General features: G+C 40.5%; 1 protein-coding gene across 1 annotated transcript; it reads left to right on the top strand.

Annotated features, from left to right (window-relative positions):
- LOC143535774 (putative late blight resistance protein homolog R1B-17) lies at positions 1-26,052 on the top strand. The gene is made up of 3 exons (XM_077029934.1): positions 1-1,095; positions 1,137-1,806; positions 25,417-26,052. The coding sequence occupies exons 1-3, from the start codon at positions 50-52 to the stop codon at positions 25,522-25,524; spliced, it is 1,824 nt and encodes a 607-aa protein (XP_076886049.1). The 5' UTR covers positions 1-49; the 3' UTR covers positions 25,525-26,052.
- Positions 26,053-26,564: the final 512 nt, after the last annotated feature.

The raw sequence follows: 26,564 nt of genomic DNA, 5'->3' as shown, positions 1-26,564 counted from the left end.
TATATCTCAAAGGCCTGAGTTCCAGCTTCTCTATCACGACCTAAACTCCATGATTCAAACACTAATTTTGATCGACAAGTATGAAGACCTCGACAGACTTATAGATCTGAAGAAAAGATTCATAGACACAGCAGAAAAGGCAGAATATATCATAGATCTCTTTCTGTCGGGTGTTCACATTAGGAATAATAGATTCAGGGGCTTTAAGCGATTCCTAAATCCTAGAGGATCGTTCAAGTCTGTCGTCTATCTGTTTCTGTCATCTGTTCACATTAGGAATACTCAGCATTTTCTTACGCAAGGAGACTTATCCCTAAGTCTTGATGATGTTAGGAGATCATTCAAGTCTCTGGTGGTGGAATTCACGAGCATTATTAAGATGGATTCATCTGAAATTCAATCAGCTCCTCCTGCTCCAATTTCCATCTCCACAAATTCACAAGCATCGATGAAATTATTGGATGGAAATCTGGTGGGGCTTGATGGTGACGTTGAACTGATAAGAGACAAACTTGTGGAAGATCATAAGAATGTAGATGTTGTCTCTATTGTTGGTATGGGCGGAATAGGCAAGACCACCCTCGCCTCCAAGGTATACACTAACGCTTATGTTAAGCATCATTTCCATGTCCGTGTATGGGTCACTGTGTCTCAAACATATGATAAGCGAACTCTATTGTTTCAAATTCTGGCATCCAATGGTGTTCAAGAAGCCCTTGAACGCATTGGTGTTCAAGAAGTCCTTGAGCGGGCTAGTGATTCCAAACTTCGTGAAATGGTGCATAAAAGCCTAACTGATAGGAGATATTTGATTTTCATTGATGATATATGGGGCACAGAGGCATGGGATAGATTGAAATTATTTTTCCCCCATAACAACAATGGAAGTCGAATTCAGCTCACCAGTCGCTTCACTGAAGTTGCTAAGCATGCAAAGTTATGTGGATTCATTCATCACTTAGGATCTTTAAACCAAGAAAGAAGTTGGGAGTTGTTGCGTAAGAAAGTGTTCCATGGAAATGAGTGCCCTGAATGGTCTATTAAACCTGGAATGCAAATAGTAAGAATTGTAAAGGATTACCACTTGCGGTGGTTGTCATTGCAGGAGTTTTAGCAAAAGAAGCACTAACTGAAAGGTTTTGGGTGGAAATTGTTGAGAATACGGGCTCATACATTGTTGATGAGGAGAATGGATGCTTGGAAACATTAGGTTTAAGTTACAATCATCTTCCTCCTCACTTGAGAGAGTGCTTTCTTTATTTTAGTGGCTTCCCTGAAGACTACGAGTTTAAAGTAAAGTGGTTGATTTGGTTATGGATAGCTGAGGGGTTTATTCAAGATACTGGAAATAGAAGCTTGGAGGATATTGCAGAAGGTTACCTAATGGATCTAATTGACAAAAATCTTGTAATTGTAGACAGCAGAAAGTCAAATGGAGGTGTCAAAGCTTGTAAAATGCATGATCTTATTAGGGAGCTATGCCTAAGAAAATCTAGGGAAGAACGATTCATCCTTCAAACAGATAGGCTAATAGTGTCCTCTAATGTTATCACATCATCCTATAAGCCAGCCCGCAAGTTCATCAGAACCAACGATCCAGGCTTATGTCATCCGTCCACCCAAAACCTTCGGTCGATTTTGTGGTTCACATATTTCAGATTATTGAGTGATGACATTGCAAAGTATTTCCATTCCTTTGTGCTACTTAGGGTGTTAGATCTACAAAAATCTGAAATAAGTGTTTTTCCCTACAACATGGAATTGCTAGTTCACTTGAGGTATCTTGCAATTTGGATAAAATCAAAAGTTTTCCCATCTTCAATATGTAAGTTATGGAACCTTCAAACCCTCATCTATGAATCACGTGGATCCAGTGTTGTTTTACCAAGTAACATATCAGATTTGGTAAACTTGAGTCATTTGAAGAGCTAGAAATGGCGCTTTGATATTGGTTCCATTGAAAAACCAATGAACTTGCAAACTATTTCATATGTGAGGTTGGAAGACGAGACATGTAGTTTTCAAAAGTATTTTCCATGCATTAAGAAACTTTCATGCCTTACTAAAGGCTATACACAAAATGACTTCAAATCTTTCACCTACCTTGAAAGCCTTAGTTTGTGGAGTTATACTGTGAATCAAAAGAATAAGATTACACTCCCGGCAACGTTGAAAGCACTTACACTACAATATTGTGCTCTACCTTGGAGTGATATGTCAATCATTCAATATTGTGCTCTACCTTGGAGTGATATGTCAACGTTGAAACTTAGACATGATGCCTTTGAGGGAAGCTACTGGAACACAGATGGTCAGGAATTCCGACAGTTAACATTCTTGAGACTTGAGTGGTTAAATATCAAACAATGGGAGGTTTGTAGTCCAAGCTTCCCGTGTCTCAAACAATTAGAAATCCTCAGCTGCATTGAACTTGAAGAGATCCCCTTTGAAATTGTGACATACCAACACTTGAGCTTATTGAAATCAGGAGATGTAGGGGCTCTGTTGATGAATCTGTTAGAAGAATTCAACAAGAGCAACAAGATATGATGGGTAACGATGACCTAAAGATTGAGGTCACTCCATCTTAAGATAATTCCAATTTGGCTGCCAATTTTGGTGTTGCTTTGTGCAGTTAGGTAGTTTGGCTGCTAATTTTGGTCTTGTGTTGTATCGTGAGTCTTAAAAACGTCTTAGGGTAATATTCATTGCCTGCTTGACCAACTTGTACGATTGAAATTAGGTCAAGATTTATTGTACATTTTTTGTTTACTAAATTAGTAAATCCCAAATTACATCTATTGTGAACTCTTTGGGAAAAACAAATCATTACTGATCGAGATAAAGATTAAACTACAACTTCCTGATGTAATTCAGTTGTAAATTAACTGCTATAATAGTCTTAATAAATGGTGAGTTCATACTTGTGCTTTGCGTCATATTTGTGACCAATGATTTAGTCAAAGTGGGCAACGTTTTAAAGTAAAGAACAGAGATGATCAGTTTTCTCAATTTTGATGATGATTGGCTGATTGCACACAACACAAGTGCTTAAGCCATTACCAATAGGAGATTAAAAGTACACATTTTCGCTACTTTCTACTTTCCACTATTAATCTTAGGTCGTGGGATATGTAGGTTTATTATTTAACTTGTTATATGTTAAAAACATTGGTGTTGTTTTGTGTTCTTTAGAAATGTGGGGCCTTCCCGTTTTGTTAAACAATAATCCCAAAGCTTACAGTTTTGTTTTTATTACCAAAATGTTAACTGTGTGATCATCAGTCCCTACTCATTTTATAGCTGATTTGCTTTTGTTTAAACATCATAAGTTTTAAACCGATTGTTAAGTGCCTCAGATGATTTAGTCATCTACAGCTTACCTCGGAAGCAGATATCTCAAAGGTAATTTTAGATAAACATTATAACTGACCAGCGTCTATATGATAATATTCTTAGCTAATCATTGTGGTATTCAAGTGGCACTCATATAGTCATATGTTTTTTATGCTACTTCAAGGCCCATTAACTCTAAGTATACTATTTGTCTTCTTGTTCACCATGTCTTATTAGTTTATGACATCATTCATCCACCTTATCTTGAAGGTCTTGCAATTGTTTGTGTCAACCCATGAAAACTTATGCCGTGCTTGTCTTTGTGTCAGGTTTGACTCACCAGCCCGAAGACATGACTTGAATTCTTATTATGTTATTGATTAATAAATACAAGTCATTGCATGAAGTTACATTTTCATCAAATGACGTTACAAGCCCAAGCTTCTGAATCAGATACTTATTACAACAATTTGAGCCAAATATTTGCCATAAATTCTCATTGGTGCAAAATTCGCAGTTGACTGTTGATATGTTTATTGGCTGAAGTAGGACTCGACATACAGGAAGCTGATGGTTGGTTAATTTGTATATGTTTTAGTTTGTTTATTGTTTAGTTTTAACTATTTATTCTAGAACTATCGATACTTCATACGTGTATTATTGGATTTCAGGTCACAGGCGTTAAAGTACTTAATATGGACCTGTTGTGACACTGAATGAAGACCCGGGATGTCCAGCACGCAAAACGATGAAATGATTGAAGTTTGCTGTAGCAAGGTCCCATCGCGGTACGCGATGGGCTTGCTGAGGTCCCCATCGCGTAGCGCGATGGGTGATAAATTAAATGTTGACTTTGGTCAATCGCGGTACGCGATAGGCCATAGAAGACCCCGTCGCGTACCGCGACAGGAGGTGCAGACGGGATTCTTTAGTTTATATCATCTTTTTCATGAGAAGATAACCCTAACTCCGTTTTTGACAAAGAGAGGTGACTTCCAGCAGTTCCAATAGGCGATTTCACCATTGTAGCTCGTGTCAAGACCATATCTATGATCCATTTCATCTATACTGACGATTTGATGATATCGCGGCTTGGCTAATCTCCTAGAATCGCACCCGGGATGTATAGTTTGTAACCTTTTACCGTTTTTCTCATGTGATTAAGAATACTTGTGTTTTGTTATTGATGATTAATATATGATTATTGATGTTTGGTATTTCTGAGTGTTCGGTCGGTTTATGTTTACGTTGGTCTGAACGATCTGTTACCAGTTACTAGATAATTAGTCATATAACTGTTTGGTTAAATTGAATACGATAAAACATACAATTACCCTTAACTGAGTCACACTGGCAAAGACCGTTTGATAACCAGTACCGTGTGTAAAGTAATTGTTGATGTCTAAGGTTTTGTCTGATTGATCAGTTTTCAGTTAATCGTTAGCAATTAATTGGTTAGGTTATATGAGATACTGTTGGTTGCTTACTTGAATTCCCGGGTGTGATTTGCTTTGTTAACTGTTTGAAATTCGTTTACTTGTTCATTGCTTTGTTCTCTAAACTCACTTTAATTGCTTAATTGCTTGTGTGATCAGCATTAAAAACCAGTCATTTCATAATTAGAAATCTGTTACACGAACACATTGATCATATACTCCTTGTGATACGATACCCTACTTACTCTAACTATTTAGAATAATTAGGTTTTTGATTGACTCAAATGACGGTCATCAGAAGCACACGCGCTTTACAGTGGATCACTACTCGTATGACGTCTTTATAGTTGATGGTTGGCCACACATGGTATTTCTTCATTTAAATGTGTTACATAAGTAGTCGGTTAACATAATGGATTCATATTTAATTTAAACTTAAATGCTTTTTATAAATCACAAGTTGTCACTTCCATCATGAGTTTGATGTTGGTGGCACTTTATTTATAGTTGAGTATAATTATATTTATTTTACTTTAAACCCTAGCCATGAACCATATGTTTGTGGTTTGTTCTATGAAAGTTTGGATGTTCATTTGTGTACAGTGAACAGATGTTTAGTAGAAGCCAGGGTGTCTAGGAGCGGGGTTTGGGCACATGAAGGTGAGTTCGGTTCGGTTTCATGCAGTATGACATTAAATATGTATTAAACTCAACTAGAAAAGTTGTTTTTTTAACTTTTGCCACTAACTTTTTGCATATATACAATTTGGCCATTGAACTTTATTTACGAATATTCCTTCGTTAGACTTTTGACTTCGCATATATACTTTCTGGCCCCTCACCTTCATGTATAAACTTTGGTTTATTAAACTTTTGTCACAAAAGTTTTACATGTACACTTTTTGATCCCTCAACTTTAACTATTACCGTAACGAAACAAACCGATACCGACCAACTTCCCGCCATATCGCTCAGTATCTTTAGCACGTAATGCATTTAAACCGCTATGCTACAACGCGTGTGAAGAAATACTTGTTTGAGGTTAATATGTATCTGTTATGAATAATATGATTCTTGTTTGTGGATGTTTTGTGTTTTTCTCTTTGATCCATATGAGAGTATTATTCACATTGAAGTCTATAAAACTCATCTTCTCTACAAGTATTGATAAAAAAATAAAGAAAAGAACTAAAACATTAAGGGCATGTTTGGCTAAGCTTTCTGTTTTTGCTTATTGCTTTTTGGAGAGGCAAAATGTCCAAAATGCCTCTCCAAAAAGCAAAAAAGCTTCAACTTGATGCTTTTGGAGAGGCATTTTAGACATTTTACCCCTCCAAAAAGCAAAAAGCAAAAACAAAAAACTTAGCCAAATATGCCCTAAGATAACTGTTTTTGAGTAATTATGAGTAAGATTGAGATAGATGTTGTTAGATTTTTAAAAATAACAAATAAATTTTAAAGAATTATATATTTTTTTAAACAAATTATAAAGATGGAGAAATAGATTCGTATGAAAATGCTCTGATCTATGACTGTATACATTAATAATATATGTTCATGATTGAAAAAGTTATGGATAACAATAGTAAATTACAAAAGTTGAATGAAGATATAATATAATAATGTTTGCTTTATCATTATGTTCTCTTTATAAGATTATGGATGACAACTGTAAATTATAAAAGTTGAATGAAGATATAATATAATAATGTTTACTTTTTCATTATGTTTCCTTTATCATTAAAGAAATTCTTTGCATCTTAATGTGGTGTATTAGTAGAAAGTTTGGGTTTCTTAACAGATATACAAGTTTAAACTCAATTATAATATTTTGGGGGCGTGGGTGGCTTAATGAAGGAAGATTAGGGATCTTTGTGATCTCGATTCGATCCTGAAGGTATCCGGGTTTTACCACCGGTGGGCTTTTGGGTGGGTGAGTTTTCCCCGAAACTAGATATAACTTTGAGGCACTTAAGGACTTTGTACGGATGGGTTTGCCAGCTGGTGGTGGCCTTTTGTCATTGAGTCACCCTGTACCGAATACCTAGACATTCTATGTTTGTTGATCGTTAAAAAAATTAGAGAAATTCTCAAGATAGTCCTTTTTAAGAGAGAGAAACCAAATAGAGTTCAAAATTTTTTTGACAGAATTACAAATTTTGTCCTTTAAATATATGCGATTTATGGATCAGGTACTTTAAAAAGTTTATTTGTAAATGGTGTCCTTTATATGACAAAATACATTCGCTTTTTTTAGCTTTACACTAACTGTCATCCAAAAACTTAGTTAATTCCAAGCATGCCAAGACTTAACGGTCTTTTTTTAACATTTTATTTAGAGAAAATTCCCAAAATAACCCAAAAGAAGAGAGAGAAAATAAAAAAGTTTCTAAATTTGTCCACATTCCCAAACTAACCCACTAAATATGTACTGAGCCGACGCTTTGAGAAAATAAACGACGAGATTTTTCAACCAATGAAAAGTTGACATGTGGAAAGCTTCTGACACACCAGATGAGATTTTTAAAAATCTCGTGTTTTCCGACCATATGTTTAACTTAAATCACTTTTTATAAAACAGTCTATGAAGATGGTTTTTTTATGTTTCTTGTCTGGTCAGTTCATATTACATTTTTCTTGAGAGCTTAGCTTTTCTAATTTCCTCTTTCTAATTTCCGGCGACCGATAAACCGGCCGCCGTGCACCACCATCACTGCCGTACTCTCTCTCTCAGCCGCCTCTCTCTCTCTCTCTTCGTCTCTCTCACCCTCTCCGGCTCACTCTCTCTTTCCTCGACACCCTATCTCTCTCGGCCTCTGTCTCTCACAGTCTTTATCTCTCTACGACTCTCTCTCTCTCCCTTCTTCCGGAATTGGCCTCGGCGACTGCTGTTGCTTCGTCTTCAACAGGTCTCGGCTCATTTTCTTCTCGGTGTAGAGTCACGACCATATGGACAGTTAATAGGTAAATTATTTTGGGCGTTGGTGTTATCGGTTTTCGCTTATCATCTTTTTCAGATCCAAGTTGTTAATAATAATTGGTTTGCGTATCGGTTATATTTATTTGATACGGGTTGGACGTGTTTGAAGTTGGTTTGAATTGGGAAAAGGATAAACACCCGGGTAATAGATATATAAATTTTCTTATGGGTTTAATTAGCAATGGTTATTTTGGTCCGATTGGTTTGTACATAAATTGTTAAACTAGAGGTCTCGGGTTCGGGGTCTCATCTTAGACCGGTTTTAATGTTATTTTTACACTTAAAAAATCTCGGTTACTATTAGTGTTAATATTTTTACATAAAAATCACCCTCCGGCGTGAGAATTAGGACAATTCCGATGAAGATAAAGTACTTAAGTAAATTGAGATAGTACAGTGGGAGTGAATGAATAACTCATGACGATTGAGAGGGCATTTATAGCCGAAGGGTGTGGGAAGGTGGTTGGGTCAGGTGTTCCCTTAGAAGATGCTCTTGTAACCAACTGGAAACGTGTCCTCATGCGATAGGCTCAGCTTATACGTTGCATGTGCATGTGTAACAACCTGGACAGGCGTCTTCCTATAATAGGGTAGTGGATACCCTTGGCCATGTGCACGGTTATAATGTCCTTGCCAGGTGTCCTTTTCTGGTTGGTTGAGAGATCACGTATTGCTCAAGAAAGCATCTTGGTAGATCTTCTAGAATGTCACTAGTTAATGACAGCTGTCCCGGGGCATTACCTCGTAGTTATTTATGCGGATGCTTTCTCCGTCTTGCGGATGACTTTAGAGGGTGCCAGGATGCTTCCGCATGCCTTGTGGGGGTGTTTCTCCCGCCAACAATTATGCGGGCGTTCCATATGTCCCGCGGGTGCCTTATGGGGGCCTTTTGGTTGACCCGCGGGTAACACTTAAGGTTATTTGGGTCTTTCTGGTACCCTACCTCTATAAGTCTCCCCAGTCCAGTGTTTCTTCCGTGTGAAGTATTTTATGCGGGTGAAATTCTGGACTTAATGTTTATTTGGGGATTTTTTATTCTGCAAGTTGTTGAAAAAAATCTTTTGTTGCTGTGGATAATCATGAAAAAGGACAAGTTGACCACTTACAGGCGCGTGTGCAGATGATTGGACGTTTATGACGGCTGTCACTGTACCCAACTGTACAACTTTTTCTCTTTTTTGAATTTCCCGCATGACGTGGCGTCTGCATATTGGGCAATGTTTTCTCTCTCCACTGTTCGCATCCCATCGCATTAATTGCGATGAGTATAAATAGGGGGAGTTAACTTCCTTTTGAAGTTTTATCGCCTTTGAATTCTGAGTATTATCTTTGCCTTCTTTCATTGAAATTTTTGATTATCCATCCAGTCTTTCTTAAAACCATTCGATATTTCATCCAACATTACCAAAATGACAAGCATTCAGTCTGAAATTAATGAGATAGAGGTTCAATGGGACCGTTCTGAGTATGAAAAGCTTACTGAGACCTATGGTATCCCACCGGAGTGGGGGGCCAGAGTTTCCCTCTGCCGGTTCGATAGCCAGTTTCCGACCTCCAAGGAAAATGGCTGTTTATTCAGACTTCATTGTCCGTGGAAATTTCCGTTTTCCTGTGACAAGAATTTTTATGAGGGTAATGGGTGCCTTTGGGATCCATTTGTCCCAGTTACACCCCCGTGATGTCATGCGAATTCGTCCCTATGAATTCGTGTGTAAAGCTCACGATATGGTGCCTCGTCTTGACCAGTTTGTTGTGTTTTACCGACTGGTTAACCGAAACGGGTGGTTTACTTGCCATGTGGTAACTGGCAGGAGGATTGGTCAGGAAGTCGAGGGGGTTCCGAGGACTGGAGGAACAAGTTCTTCTGGGTTTCTGAGGACGTGATACCAGATAAGATGGTACGCCGTTTGGTTAACGAGGCTCTTATCGAAATTACCCCTGCTGCCAACGAGGGGCAAAAAGGTTCCGCACCCTAGTTTCCAATCCAACTCCTATGCAGGTGCTACCTGAGGAGGCCCTCGTATGGGCAGGCATGAGCCGTCTTTGGTCATCTGTGTACCTGGAGCCTATTTTTGTTGGGCTAGACGAACATAAGTCTTTTTTCTTTTTATTTTTACAGGAGGATTACACGACTAACATTGATGTTTGTCTTTCTAGGCCCAAGTTCTATGCTGAATGCCCTGTTTGATGACAAAGATCGCGTGATGAAGAGCATCCGCAAGGCGAGTGATACACCTATCCTCGAGAAGACCGCGAAATATTTCCTTCTTCCGGTCAAGGTGCGCGCCGAACCTGTAGTTTCTGACGCCACCTTTCAAACATGTGCGTATACTCTAAATCCTCCTCCTCTTAATGCATTTACCTCTGAGGGAGTTATCGTCATTCTTTCTTCGAGTGACGATTCTTCATCCTCAGAGGAAAGGAGTTTTAATGATACTTTTGAAGCTTCATCTGTCTCGCATTTGTTGACAGAATTGGCACAGAAGAGGCCTTTTGGGTCCGTTCAAACTGGTGGTGCAGGCTCGAGTACTACAGGTTCCACAGATGAACCAATGACCAAGAAACGGCGGACACGTCGTCCTAAAAACACTCCGCCTAGTCTTGAAGATCGTCTGAAGACGACAACCGGTACGTGTCTTGTATACTAACTGTTTTTGCTTTTGAGGCATGATTTAAACATGACTTTCTTGTGCAGATCCATCTATAGCTGGGGACGATGTTTCGGAGAAACTACCGACGTCTACTCCGGTAGCTGAGAAACAACCGTCTCCTCCTCCAGAGAAGGAAGTGGAAGATAAGCCTACTACCCCTGACTGAACTAAATGTGGAGGGGTCTAATTTTCAAGCGGGAGCCAACGAATCGTTGGACTACCTTTTTCAAGCCGGAGGGGCCTCCGACTTTCAAAGTGAGAATCTGGAAGTTACTGCAGAAGGCTTCCGGATCCACGAATCTCCTTCACGATCTCCTTTACAGTTTTACACTACCTCCTCGCCTCTTACCACGGGTGGGTGTAGGGGGTAACTTTCAATTCGGACCATCTGTCTATGATGTCGGAGGGGGTGATGTGCTAAAAGTAGTCAAATAATAAATAACTAAAATTATACTAATCTAGACACTAAGTAATACTCTAGACCCTTAAAGTTAACTTAAACTACTAACCGGCAAGTGAACCGATCGACTCTAGTACAGCTAAGTAAGTCCGGATATCGAACCCACGAGACTCTTTAAATTACAAAACTAGCAAATTAGACTCAACTACAAGACACGACTATTTATTAATAATATTTGAGGGGGGATTTAAACTAATTATTTAAACTAATTAAAACAAACCCTAATTAATAATAAAACATAATCATTACTTTAAACTAATTAATTACTTAATTAAACTTAGATTACTTCAGATGATAAAGATAACTACCCAGGCCAGAATCCCCAAAGATGCGGTTATTAATCAAATGGAAAACCCAAGTTATGGAACCGGGATCATAAAATAGACCCTTGATAGAAAACCCGAACAGGACCCTTGAACTTCAAGAAGACGCCTATGGATTTCTAACAAGTTTTAAGACTCACCAGTTTTATGAATTAAACTTCCTTAGGGTTATTTAATAATTTATGTCTAAGTATCTTTATGACGAAAACCTACCTTACAACGCGGAATTCAAAGATAGCAAAGCGGACTCAATTAATTTAATAGACTAAGCTGACAATCAAACATAGACGGACACCTTACGAAGAACTAAATCTAGCAATCCCGAAAAGAAAAGATCTATCAACAGCCTATCACCTTACCGCTTTCTAGGCTGGCAGTTTACTTTTCTCTATTTAATTGATTTTATTGTTTCTATTATTTTACTGCATATTAATCACAAACTAGCCAAGAACACACAGTAATTGACCTAACAAAACCCTATCCTATGAAACAATAAACAAGGGCAATATGAAACAATAAATTCAAGTAAACAAAACCAAGCAATCAAAAGCATCAATTAAATCAAACTCAACTGTTTACTTAGAACATAAAATCCATAACGAAAAGAAATCCAAACAAAATCAAACCGAACTAAGGTTCATCACGACCTAGGTAGTTTATGAAATTTAGCCTAAAATCATAAAGTCTAAATAAAACAAAACAAGTAATACTGAAAACATAGTGAAATAATAAAGAACGAAAGATTAAAGGCGATAAAACCCGTATTCTTCGATCTTAAACGTCTAGCTCTTCACCGGATTTTCTCTTTCCTTTAAAATCACCAAAATACTCGTAAGATAGCTCCAAGGACTCTTTAATTCGGCTGGTGGCTTTCAGTTTATGTCAGGTCTAAGTTAAAGGTGTTTAAATACCCAAAACAAGGCCCGACATTAAGCAAAAATGAAATAAATCAAGCCCAGCTATCCCTAGGCGCCGCGCGACGGGCCTTGAGCACCCCGGTCGCGCGGAGCGACGTGCTTTTCCAAGGGGGTGGTCAGACCGGCCCGGTCTGACCGGTTCTCTGCTCTGACTCCTTCCTGACGCGTTCCGGATCTCCGTTTCGGCTCGTTTTAGCTCGTTTTTCGCTCTTTTTAATCACGATCAACTCCCAGAACCTACGAGACACAAAAACCTTAGTAGTATACAAATCTTAACTAAAAACGAACAAAACAATTATAATATTAAATAAAATATACACTGGAAACATAAACATTTAGCATTATATCAGGGGGCTCAACACAAGGTGTTCCGCAGCAATCGTCCTCGCCCCCCATCCTTCTTGAAACCTCCGGCTCCCAGTACTTTGGGGGTGCCGTTTTAGGAGGGGACTTCGACTTATTTTTCCCTCCTTGGGATATTGTCAACGGGTCTTGGTTTTCTGACCCCGGGACCTGCATGAATTTTGTCAAACACTGCGTGCCACCTGCCGAAATAGCGTACCAGCAAACCCGTTCCCGCCAAGAACTTCACACCGACTTATCCGTTTCTCTGACTAATAGCTTAGCTTGTTGTTAAGAAATTTTACGCGAATGGCGTACCATGGGCGGGAAACTGGGCGAAGCTTCTCGGGTCGTAGATGTTGCCAAGAAAGAAGGTGAAGAGCACCACAAAGCAGCGAGTGCAGCTAGGTGGAAACAAACTGATGCCAAAGCTGCACTCCAAAAAGAAAAAGATCGAAATGCTGATGTTGCTAAACGATGGAAAGAAGCTTGTGAGAAGCAGAATGCTATTATTGAGGTTGCCCGAGTTGATACTCAAAAGAAGAAGGATGACTTGGCGCGGGTATAAGAAGAAGTGACCCGCCAAAGGCACACAGATACAAGAGCTCGAGGCTGAGTTAAGGCTGCAGAAGGAGCAATCTGAGCTTAAGGACAAAACTATTACTGATATGCAGTCCGCATACGACTCCTTGCTGCAGTCCCGCTCCAAAACCGAGACCCGCGCCTCTACCAAATTGCAGGAGCTTCGGAATAGGGTGGAGTGTGCTGAGCGTGATCGGCAATGGTTCCTCAACCGAGGCCTTGAGTCTGTAAGTTTTTCTCGTTAGTTGTTTATGATATTAACATATTTCTTCTATTTTTTGTTTGGTCATCCGGCACATAAAAGGAAGCACTGAGCTTACTGACTGCTTTGTGAACTTGATGACTGATGCGGAAGGAGTTGGCCGGATGAAGGTTTTCAATGAAGGGATGACGTATGCCCAATCTGGTAAATCTATTAAAAATTATCCGCTTCATGGCCTAGATGCACAACAGGAATATACCATGCGTGTTCGGGAGTATGATGGTCTAACTTTTATATTACAGAATATGCTCCCGGAATTTGCGTCCGCAAGAGATGGTGTAAAGCAGTTGCGGGTGTACTTAGATGATGAGTCTGAGGACGACGATTTTGAGGATACTGCTCCGAATGCACCAGAAGACATACCAGCCTCTAACCCATAGGTTTAGTTTGTAGGGCTTGTAATAGTTCTTTATATTTTGTAATTACCTTCTTGACTATTAATGAAAAGAACTTTTACTCCTTGATAACTATGTTCTTGTTTACGAGATAATATCTTTGCAAGATATTTTTTGATTTTTGAATTTTGCAAGTTGGATAATATTGATGACATGGCGGGGAAAGAAATTTTAAGCGACGGCTGATGGACGCCTCTTGATAGCCTGTACACGCTTTTTCGAATTTCCCGCCTGACGTGTCAAGCATCCAACGGCCCGTTCTTTCTCTTTCTTCTGTTAATCCATCAGACGCATTTATTGCGATAAGTATAAATAGGTCCATGGCCTTTCATTCGTTCTTATCGCTTTTAAGACATCTCTCTCAAATATTCAACATATCTGAGATCTTTAAGACTTCGTCTTCTATTTTTTAATCGAGTTATACTACGATGGCCGGTGATAAGAAGAATTCTCCTGCCATCCATGAAGTCGGATGCAACATCAAAGAAAAAGATTTAAACGATGTGAAAAACGTATATGGTTTGGCACCGGAATGGGGAGCCGAACGTCCGGCAGAAGGTGCAATTGCCACGGCGCCGCCGGCGAAGAAGATGGCCGTATACCTGGACCATTTTACCACGGGTAACTTCCGCTACCCGTGACGAAGTTCGTCCGATCCGTTCTGAAAGCCTATAGGCTCCATTTATCCCTAATTCACCCATTTGGGATGTTGAGAATTCGACACTTCGAATTCTATTGCCAATCTCATAACTATGATACGTCCGTCAACATGTTTGCCATTTTTTACAAGATGACGTGTCGTGACAGATGGTATGGTTTTGCTAATACCGGAAAGGGTCCAATCGGCTTTGAATGGATCCAGAGTATTCATGGGTGGAAATCCAAGTTCTTTTGGATCCGGGAAGATGACATCCCATTCACAATGGCTCGACGGAAACCGAAAAACGCAGCCCCTGAGATCCCCGCCATTGAATACGAGGGTCATAAATGGTTCAACAATTTGACCCAAACGCCAACACCCATGCGCCCTATTCACAAAGGGGCGATGGTACATGCGAAGATGAGCCTCTTATGGCTGTTCCCTCAACTAGAACCATATTACGAGAACTCGAATAAACATAAGTATGTTGTTAACTTATTCTTAATATCCTTCCTCGTTCTTAACTTTATTATTTTCATGCACAGATGAGGGTTCCGTGTTCAACACTCTTTAAGATGCGAGGGAGGGATGATGGTACGTCGCCCTATCGATTCGAGGGACGTGCCTTTCTTGGAGCGTACCCATAACAATTTTTTTATTTTCCACTACTCTTAGCCCGGAGCCTGTGGTTTCTGAGGTGATATTCGCTTAAGGTGAGGAGTTTGTCTTGATAGGTGAGGGGATTCCACAACCTCGACCCGTTACTGCTGCTACTTCTAGCGGAGTGATAATACTTCTTTCGTCCAGTGAGGAGTCATCACTCCGCGAGGAAGAGTTTAGAGTTGATGCTATTAACCCATCTCGTTCAACTGTAGGTCTAACCCGCAAGCTGGACTCAAAAGTTGCCGCCAAACAGTCGGTGGGTGATGATGGTGATCACCAGGTGGTTGACGACACCAAATTTGAGGAGGAGCCTCAAGCCATTGATGCGTTTGCGTCTATGGCGGCTGGTAAGCGTAAGGCTCAACCCACTAAAGCTGATCCACCTAAGAAGAAGAAGAAGAAGACTAAATTCGCCGACTTGGAATCGCGCCTTCATCAACGTGATGCTGGGGACAGCTCCTTAGGTAATTTCATTATCTCTTATATTTGTCGTCTTTTCGAACGGTAATGTATCTGATGCGTGATTATAGTTATGTCAGTAGGTTTGAAAGATTTTTCGGAAGACGTCTCTGGTTTAAAGAGCTAAAGTGCTCCAAAACTTCCAACTCCACCATCCTCACCACCAAACACTCTTCAGGATCCGATCAATTTGATGGATACTTCTCCTTTGAAAGAGAGGGAGATTGGTGAGCCTGACGCCCTTCGTATGTCTCCAAACTTTAATGTTCATCAATTTAGAGACCAAGGGGGCGTCAATGCATTCCGTTATGGGGGTCAGACCTCCCCGCGTCTCGCGGAAGAGGACACTGCCCCTCATAATCCACACTGGTCATTACGCTAAAATTCGACGTTGAATACTGTGTTTTGAATATCTGCAGGAAAGTCTTCCTCCCGTAGAAAGGGAGCGACAACGTCGCCATATTCGCCAGGATTTGCTGAACTCAAATTCCTATCACCTGGCGAATACTATTTCTACCAATCAAGATATCACCCGGGATTGGTTGGTGATGAACGAAGAGTGGGGCGAGTTAGAGCTTAAACTGCTTGAGTCCAAGAAAGAAACTCTCAATGCTCTAACTGAGGCTCAAGAGAATTTTAAAGCCTACGAAGCCGAGAGAGCCAATCGCCTTGCTGCTGAGGAGACCAAGGTTGCTCTCCATAAGCAATTGGAAGAGCAAGCTGGGCTAATAAGAACTCTCCAGGCTGACTCAGCAGTCAAGGATGAGCGTTTGTCCAACCTTGCCACCAAGAGCCGTGACCAAACCTTGGAATGTGTTGGCCACAAAATGGAATTGCTGCGGGCTAAGGCGGACAAGAAGTGGCTTCTGGCGGAAGCGATTCCCAAGGTATTCTGTCTTATTTATATAAGTAAAATTACTCATAAGTACTCATATTTATCATGTCAATAGGCTATCTTCGATGTCTGAAGTAGCGACGAGCTTGGGAACTGTGTGGCCGTTCTCTTGAAGGCGTCCAAACAAGCCGGCCGCCAGATGGGCTTCGAGGAAGGTTATATATTCGCCTCAGCGGGCAGACTTCCGAAAGAATACGTCCTGGATGGCCAAGATACTGCTGCCGTGCTTATTCAAAAGACAAAAACATTTGATTCTTTAAAGTTTTCTCTTGCTAAGCAGATATCAGATCTTGCGGACGAGGAGGACAACGTAGACAGGCTGAAAGACCTCCTTGACCTTGTTGAGGAAGAAGAAGAAGATCAAGATAAGGCGGATGATAATAATGCCGAAGGTGAAGATGCCGCCTCATAGTTGTAGATGGTCTTCTTTGTAAATATTTCCCCTTTGTAATCTCTTTTGATCAATAATAAAAAATTTGTCTCCTTCCAGTGCACTTTGTTTTATGCTATAATATAAGTGTCTTTCCATAACTATGTTTTTAACAATAAAAGATTACAAATAAAATAATTATGAGACTAACAAAAAGTTTTCATAGATCAGGCCTAAGCCATGTTACAGAACTTAAAATTACATAACTTTTGCAAGCCTATTTAGGCACGCAGGCCAAAGTAAAGATAAACGAAGTTGTTATATGTAGCATTTTTTCAACTGTGCCACATTCCAAGTTCGGGGAACCTCCGTCCCATCCAACTTTTATAAATTGTAAGCACCCTTAGATAAGACTTGTTTTATCCTATACGGGCCTTCCCAAGTTGGGGCTAACTTGCCTTGAGGCTCTTGTCCGGAATCCTCGTTATTGCGGAAGACAAAATCTCCTGCATCGAACTCACATTTCTGGACCCGCGAGTTGTAATATTTCTGAAGCTGTCGCTTATAATTGTGCTCGCAGATTGATGCTAGTTCCTTTCTTTCCTCAAGTAAGTCAAGATTCATCCGGAGTTCATGATCATTATCATCGATCAATAGAACTCTTGCGGATGGAATCCCGATTTCGGCTGGGATCATGGCCTCAGTGCCATAAGTTAAACTAAACGGCGTCTCGGAATTTCTGGAATTCCTTTGGGTGCGAAAGGCCCAAATTACATGGGGCAATTCGTCCACCCAGCCCGTCCGCTTAGTTCCTAACCTTGCTTTAATCCCTTCTTTAATAGTTCGGTTGACTCGTTCGAGGTGAAATTTTGAATGACTTGAAGTTCTTTCAACCACTCATGTAGTCCGCTATCAGCAAATTGGGTCCCATTGTCACTTACCAGTTCCTACGGAAGACCAAAACGGCAAATGATGAATTCCCACAGGAATTTCTTCACACTTGATGCCGTTATCGATGCAACCGGTTTGGCTTCCACCCATTTGGTGAAGTAATCAATGGCCACTATCAAAAATTTGACCCGTCCAGGGGCTTCCGGGAGTGGTCCCATAATGTCTACAGCCCACTTCTGAAACGGCCAGGCGGATGTTACCGGGATCAGTTCGTTCTTAGGACGCAGGGTATTAGGAGCAAGGTGCTGGCAAGAATCGAACTTTCTGATTTCTTGCACAGCGTCCAAGTGCATACCAGGCCAATAATATCCTACGTTCATGATCTTTGCAACAGTCATTCTAGGACCCGCATGTAAGCCACAAATGCCTTCATGAATTTCTCGTATTAGATAATTCGCATCTTCGGCGTCTACACAACGCAACAGTGGCCCTAGAAATGATCTCTGGTATAACACGTCATCATTCAGTTGGTAATTCAAAGCTTTGTGGTTAATCTTCAGGGCTTCCGCTTTCTCTGTTGGGAGGATTCTGGATGATATGTAAGCTTTGATCGGTGTCATCCATGATTCAACACCCGTTTCGATTACCAGAACTTGGTTTTGCGGAACGGATGGGTGGTCCAGAACCTCTACGCGAATATCTTTAGTAAAGTGCTCGAAATTTGTTGAAGCGAGCTTGCTAAGAGCATCCGCAGATTTGTTCTCACTCCTCTTAATGTGAATGACATTGAAGAAAGAAAACTGTCGAATTAGGTCCTTTGCATGCGAGAGATAAGAAGCCATAACGTTGTTTTTTGCTTCATATGTTCCGTTTATTTGTCACGCAATCAGCATAGAATCCACCCGTGCTTCCAGATGTTTTACTCCAAGCTTTTTAGCTATCCACTGGCCCGCCAAAAAGGCTTCATGTTCAGCCTCATTTTTAGTACTTTTGAAGTCTAACTTTATGGTGTATGTGAATTCGTGGCCCTCGGGATTGACTAATCGGAGGCCCGCACAGGATCTCTCACTGCTTGAAGTTCCATCCGTGAACAATGACAATTTGCCCTTGTTCCGGAGGTGCTTGGGGTTGTTGCTCAATCAGACATTCTTGTTCCTTGTGTTGCGGGACTTATGTGACGAAGTCCGCCAATACCTGTCCTTTAATTGCTGGTCTAGGTTTATAGTCAATCGCATGTTCACCCAGTTCAATGGCCCATTTTGCCAACCGTAACACATTCTTGAGTTTGTATCCGGTTAAGACATTTATAGGGTGTCTTTGGAAATATCTGCGGAGTCGTCGGGCTGCATAGACCAGTGGTAAGACGAGTTTTTCTAACATTGAGTATCTAGTCTCTGGATCTGACAGGATCCCACTGACATAGTATATTGGAGTTTGGACGTTCTCTCTGTCTGTCAGTAGTACAGCCCCGACGGAAAAATCGGAAGCAGACAAATATAATGTCAATGGTTCACCCGCGTATGGTGTTGTTAGAGTAGGAAACTCCGTTAAGCACTTCTTAACTTCTGAGAATGCTTGTTCAGATTCTGCGGTCCACTTGAAATGTGCGTTTTTGAGGCAATTTCTAAGTGTTGACACGAATGGGTAAGACTTGGCCACATGATTTGATAGGAATCGGTTTAGCGCCATGAGTCTTCCATTAAGTGTCTGAACCTCTTTGAGGGATGAAGGAGAAGGCATGCGGGCTATAGCTTGAACTTTGTCAAGATTAGCTTTGAAGCCCGCATCCGTAACTATGACTCCAAGGAACTTTCCTTCCTCCATCCCAAACAAACATTTGGCCGGATTTAACTTCATGTTGACCCTTCTCAGTGTTTTGAAAGTTTCCTTGATATCTCTCAACATTTGATCTTCTTCAATGCTTTTGATTACTAGGTCGTCCATATAGACTTTCAAGTTTCGGCCTATATGATCTTTGAACGCTTGATCTATTAACCGCTGATATGTAGCACCCGCGTTTTTTAGTCCGAAAGGCATCATTTTATAACAAAATATCCCCTGGTCAGTGCGGAATGCTGTCTTATCCTCATCATCAACTGCCATGCGAATTTGATGATAGCCTTTATAGGCGTCAAGGAAGCATTTAAATTTAAACGGGGCCACTGCATCGACCTTGAGATCTATTTCCAGCAATGGATAGCAATCCTTTGGGCATGCTTTGTTTAGATCCTTAAAATCTATACACATTCGCCATGTTCCGTTGCTTTTTGGAACTATGACTGGATTAGCTACCCATGTTTGATACTTACTTTCCCTGATTATCCCGGCATGAAGAAGGTCTTGCACTTGTTCATTCATAGCTTTCGTTTGTTCTGGACCCATTTATCTCTTTTTCTAGACAGTGGGGTAAACATCGGGTTTACCCTTAGCTTATGTTCAGCAATGCTCCGCGGGACACCAGTCATGTCCGCGGGTTGCCAGGCAAAGATGTCCATGTTTTTTGTCAGTAATTGCTATAGGAAGGTCCTTACTATCTCGGAGACAGCAGGTCCAATCACAATTGTTTGATCAGGGTATTTTTTGTTCAAAACCCATTTTTCCGGCTCAGTTCTTAAAGTTTTCTTTGGGACCTTGTCGGGCCTTGAACTCTACGTTGTAAAGCAATGTCGGTTGACATGAATTATTGCCACACCGGTGCGAGTCGGGACTCCTACTTCACCGTGGGCTGTGGATGGGTGTGCATTGAAGTCACCAATCGCCTCTCATCCCAAGATGATGTCATGTTTGGACGTTGCTGGTAAAACCAAAAATTCAACTGCTTCTGTTCTTGAGTGTACTCCATCGCTAAGTGTTACGGGAAACGATATCACCCCTCTCGGGTTCATTATCTCTCCTCCGAAACCAGAAATGGGGCCATGAATTCGTTTTAATCTTTCCTTATCTTCTTCATCCAATTGTTCAAAACACTATTCGTACATGATGTCCGATGTATTGCCGGTGGCGAAGAACACATATTGCGACCGATAGTGACCGAACAGAGCAGTGATTATTAATGGATTCTTGTTACACGGTCCTCCTCTGATTTGAGGAAAAATCACGGGCTCATTCTTCCATTCCTCATCTAAGTATTCCCTCCGTTTTCCCGTAACCATCTGTCCACCTTGAATCATGTGGACGTTCAAATCTTTGACTTGTATTTTAGCTGGGCCTGTCTGTCTCTTGTGGGAGGTTTACCCGTCCCTGGTTGTGTGCCTTTGACCAAATATTCGAGTTTGCCATTTTTGAAAACTACTTCAATTTCATTTCTGAGGGCTACACATTCGTTCGTGTTGTGTCCAATATCATTATGATATGAGCAGTGCTTTTTGTTGTCGAGGAATGACTTCCTTGGTAATGGTTGAGGTTTTCTGAAAGCAAATTTTTGGTGGTGAGGATTTCTGAGGGAGTCTTTGATAATGGTGTCCAACTGTTGGAAGATCGAGCTGAAAAATTATGTTTTCCCTTATTTCCGATCAAGGATCTTGCATCAAATTGCTATGGTGGTTCCGAAGTTGGCTGTAGTCTTGACCAGATTGTTCCCTTGCCCTGTCTATTTGGTCTTGGAGTTTGGAACTCGACCCTTGGTAACTGTTTTTGACTACTGTACCCCAAAGTTTTCTCAGTTCTTGCAAACAACTTTGCTTCCTTCATGACATCATCCCAAGATTCGGCATTCCATCTCTCCCTGTGAGAGTGCGGATCAAAGCATCACTATGAACGTTCTTGCGGAATGCTCCCCTCAACATATCTTTGTTGACCCCTCCGATGTTAAGGCTCTCGTTATTAAAACGAGTAACGAAGTATTTGATAGACTCATTACTCCGCCTTGTAACATCTAATATTTCTGAAGGATTACGAGTATGCTTCTTCTGCTGACTGAAATGCTGGGAAAATTTTGCCACAAAATCATTCCAGCTTTTAATTTGTCCAGCGGGTAGTTTTTCAAACCATTCACGAGCAGCTCTCGTAAACGTTAATGCGAACATGTGGCACCAGTACGGAAGAGTCCAACCACTGACTCCTCCTACTGCCACAAATCTTAGCAAGTGAGCGCTGGGATCTGTCATTCCATTATATGTTCCAACAGATGTTGGAATCTTCGCGTTCATTGGAAATGGAGCTTGTGCGATGCTTGGAATAAATTTTGACTTTTCTGTAAAAGATTCTGGACAGTATGGTTTGGAAAAATCATACTCAACATTACTGCAATACTCCGCATGGCGGACAACTAGTCGCGGGTAACTAGCCTCTTCGTATGACGAGAGTTGGCTGTCCCCGCTGTAATAACTGCCCTCAGGGCGATATGTCGAATCATGCCCATCCAGTTCGTCCTCATAAGATGGGAGTCACATATCTATGCGAGGACGATGACGTAACCTCTGGATCATCCAAATTTTGTTCTAATGGCTGACTGTATTGAATGTGACTTCCCCTTACGGGAGGAGAAACAGATCTCCTAGGAGGATCATCATACGTCAAGGTGCAGCCATGAAAACGCTCATTCTACACCCTGCGATCATATTCAGCTTTCAATTTATCTTGTTGGATACGAAGCCATTCATCCGGAGACAAAAGTCCTTCGGTTCTGAAACTATGACGACAAGTCCTTCTTGGATTAGAATCGCCAGAATCCTCTTCCAGGCCTAACTTTGAGTGAGTTCGGTGGGCGTCTCTCATGATTCGTTCTAGATCTCCCATATTAGAACTCTTGGGGCTGTAACATGCCCTAGGATAGTAGTTGGTGTAACGACATTACCAGTGTCTACCGGAGTGACATCTGGTAATGGAGTGAAATGTCCCCGAGCTGTTGAACCACCTAAGGTAAAACCTCTGGGGTTTACAGCATCGGTTCTTGTAACAGGAGTCATGATTCGAGCAAAAACAGATGTTGCTTTTTCACGTGATTCAAAATTGGGATCTCGTGAAGATTGCACCTGGTTCTCCGTCGGCCCTTTAGGTAACAGATTCATATCGTAAAGAGGACGGAAAAAATTTCTTGCTGTTCTAACAAAAACAAGGATGGCGTCAATGAAGAAACACGGATCTGCTCCCCTTGGCGGGTCCTAGATCCAATGAATCCCCAGGGTAAGATACGGTTAACTGCCAACATGATATGAACTCAATTCCCAAAGTCCAGTGACGTGAACCTGCAAAACAACCACCATGAGCTCGTTACGGGAAGGACAAGAGGGGGGTCTTCCCGTAACCACCCTCTGGCGTGAGAATAAGGACAATTCCGATGAATATAAAATACTTAAGTAAATTGAGATAGTACAGTGGGAGTGAATGAATACCTCATGACGATTGAGAGGGTATTTATAGCCGAAAGGTGTGCGAAGGTGGTTGGGTCAGCTGTTCCTTTAGAAGATGCTCTTGTAACCAACTGGACACGTGTCCTCATGCGATAGGCTCAGCTTATACGTTGCATGTGCATGTATAACAACCTGGACATGCGTCTTCATATAATAGGGTAGTGGATACCCTTTGCCATGTGCACGGTTATAACGGTCTTGCCAGGTGTCCTTTTCGGTTGGTTGAGAGATCACGTATTGCTCAAGAAAGCATCTTGGTAGATCTTCTAGAATGTCACTAGTTAATGACAGCTGTCCCGGGGCATTACCTCGTAGATATTTATGCGGATGCTTTCTCCGTATTACGGATGACTTTTGAGGATGCCAGGATGCTTCCGCATTCCTGATGGGGGTGTTTCTCCCGCCATCAATTATGCGGGCGTTCCATATGTCCCGCGGGTGCCTTATGGGGGAGTTTTGGTTGACCCGCGGGTAACACTTAAGGGTAAGCGGTACACTTTGATTCTTTAATTAAAAATAAGTTAAAATGTGTTTTAAGTTAAATAAATTATAACCAGAGATAATATCAAGAGATAATATCAAGTTTGTAGGGTTCTAGATAAATTATGGGTCGAGTCTTGGTCGGTATGGATGGTTAAAAAACGAGTTCGGGCTTTAAACGAGCTTAAACGAACCAAAAACGTAACAAAGCTGCTTTGTTTATTGCTAAGCTGCACTATTGGCTGCTGCAAAGCGGGCCGAGGCCAGACCTACGTGCCACGTGAGGGGGGGTTCTCGGCCAAACTTTGTTTTTTTTGGCAATTTTAGTCCCCGTAGTTCGTTTAAGGTCATTTTAAGCACAAAATAATTGTTTTAAACACCGTTAAAGTCTTTGCAATGAAACGAAAGTATGAAACATTATTATAACATAAAACGCTTTGTTTTATTAATATTTAACGATCCGAAAAACAATATGGGCCGGGTTTACATTACAAAAACAAATACAAATCGAATCGAAAATGATTAATGTCACATTCATCACTTGGGATATCTGAGCAAAGAAAGAAGTTGGGAGCTCTTGTGTTAGAAGTTGTTTCATGGCAATGAGTACCATGAATGGTCAATTAAACCCGAAACGCAAATAGTAGAAAATTGTAAAGGAGTACCACTTGTCGTGGTTGTCGTTGCAGATGTTCTAGTAAAAGAAGCATTGAGTGAAAACTTGGGTGGAAATTGCTTACAAGACAGGTTCATACATTGATGGTAAGGAGAATGGTTGCCTTGAAACATCATATATTTAGATAAATATTGAATCTTGGTGCCACAAAAAAGCTCCTCATTTTTTGATTTACTATTTAGTATTCATTTTTGCATAAATAATTAAGATTGTTTGGTGGTTAGTTGGCTCAAGTTGTTTGTGTTTAGTGTCATTATTGGCTTTTGCCCAAGTTCGAGGTTGTGCTTCTTCATTTTTTTTTTTTTTTTTTGTATTTTCTTTTGATGGGCCAAGATACTTTTCTGGATCAAATACATGACTTTGTTTTTCTTTTATTCAAGATTGGTTGACAAGTTTACTTTTTTGTTTAAAACATGTTTTAATTAAAACATTTTGTGTTGACAGTTTGCGTCTGGAACGTGGGGTTGTATTCTTTTGTTTTTCGGATTCATCATGGATAATTTGATGTTTTTAGGCCTGAATTTACATCGGTCTGCGGCCACAATGCATGGTTTTTGTTGTTTTTAATGTTGACACAGATCGAATTAGCTTTAGTTTTTTACATCGGTATGCGGCCGCAATGCGTGGGTTTTGTTTTTTATATATGTTATCTTGTTGGGCATTGATGGAGTTATTTTTTTTAATGACTACACCATTAGCCCAGCGCAACACGCCGGGGGTATTAACTAGTTATGTTTAAGTTACAATCATCTTCCGCTTCGCTTGAGAGAGTGTTTTCTTCATCTTGGTGGCTTCCCAGAAGACTATGAGTTAGAAGTACCAAAGTTGATCTGGTTATGGGTGGCTGAAGGTTTTATTCAAGAAGATGGAAATAAAAGGTTGAAGGATATTCCAGAGGGTTACCTCATGGATCTAATTGACTAAAATCTTGTAATTGTAGCACGCAGGAGCAGGTCTAGTGGAGCTATCAAAGGTTGTAAAGTGCATGATCTTACTAAGGAGTTATGCCTGAAAAAAGCCAGGGAAGAACAATTCATCCTTGAAACAGAAAGGCTAATATTGTTCTTAAATGTAATTACACCACCATATAAGTCGGTTTGTAAGTTCATTAATACCAACAATCTAGACTTAATTCATCTGTCCACCCCAAACCTTTGATCGATTTTGTGGTTAAGGTATTTCAATTTATTGAGTGGTAACATTGCAAAGTATTTCCGCTCCTTTGTGTTACTTAGGTTGTTAGATCTACAAAAGTGTGAAATAAGTGTTTTCCTAGTTAACTTGAGGTATCTTTCAGTTATCAACAGGTTTCCCATCTTCAATATGCAATTTATGGAACCTTCAAACTCTCATCTACAAGTCGAGGGGTACCAGTTTTGTTTTACCGAGTAAGATATCAAATCTCGTTAACTTGAGGCATTTGCTTAGCCGGAGTTGCAACTTTATTATCGGTTCCATTGAAAAACCAAAGAATTTGCAAACTATATCATGTGTGAAGTTGAAAGATGAGGCACTTAGTTTTCAAAAGTATTTTACATGCATTAAAAGACTTTCATGTCTTACTCAAGTTATAAGCAAAATGACTTCAAATCTTTCACCTACCTTGAAAGGCTCAGTTTGTGGAGTTTTCTTGTGGATGGAAAGAATCAGATTACATTCCCAGCAACATTGAAAGCACTTACACTAGGTGGGTGGTGTCTTTGTTGGAGTGATATGTCAATCATACAGTCGTTACCTAATCTCGAGGTTCTAAAACTAAAAGACAATGCCTTTGAGGGAAGCTGTTGGAACACAGATGGTCAGGAGTTTCCACAGCTAAAATTCTTGAAATTTTAGTGGTTAATATCAAACAATGGGAGGTCTATAGTCCAAGCTTCCCGTATCTCAAACAAATTGAAATTGACAGCTGTGACGATCTTGAAGAGATCCCCCTTGAGATTGGTGACATACCAACTAAGTGTAAGCACTCAGTTGAGGATTTTGTTACAAGAATTCAACTAGAGCAACAAGATATGGGAAACTACGACCTAAAGACTGTAATCATCTGGTGTTGATTGTTCACTTAGTCTGGTTTGTGGCTGCTAATTTTTGTCTTGTTCTGTACAGTTAGTCTTGATTTACTAAAACCTAAATCATATTGTGAATTGTTGGGAAAAAGAAAAAGTCATTACTGACCGAGATAAGTGTTGGATTAATTTCCTTATGTAGTTTAGCTCTTAACGAATGGTGAGGTCATACTTTGGTTGCTTGCATCATATTTGTGGCCTCTGATTTAATCCATGTATTTTCAATGAACTTGGTAATGTTTATAACAAAAAGAAGAAAGATGATCAACTTTCACAATCTAGATGATGATTGCACACAAGTGCTTAAGCCATTACCAATAGAAGATTATATACTCTTTTTTCCTGCTTTCTAATCGATACTCCTACCTGTTGTAGATGACTTGTAAGAG

The sequence above is a fragment of the Bidens hawaiensis genome, unplaced genomic scaffold (genome assembly GCF_021521415.1).
Source record: "Bidens hawaiensis isolate Kalapana, Puna unplaced genomic scaffold, B.hawaiensis_p1.1 tig00010601_1, whole genome shotgun sequence".
Taxonomy (NCBI): domain Eukaryota; kingdom Viridiplantae; phylum Streptophyta; class Magnoliopsida; order Asterales; family Asteraceae; genus Bidens; species Bidens hawaiensis.
Note: the sequence above shows the minus strand (reverse complement) of the source record. Positions and strands in the feature narration are given on the sequence as shown.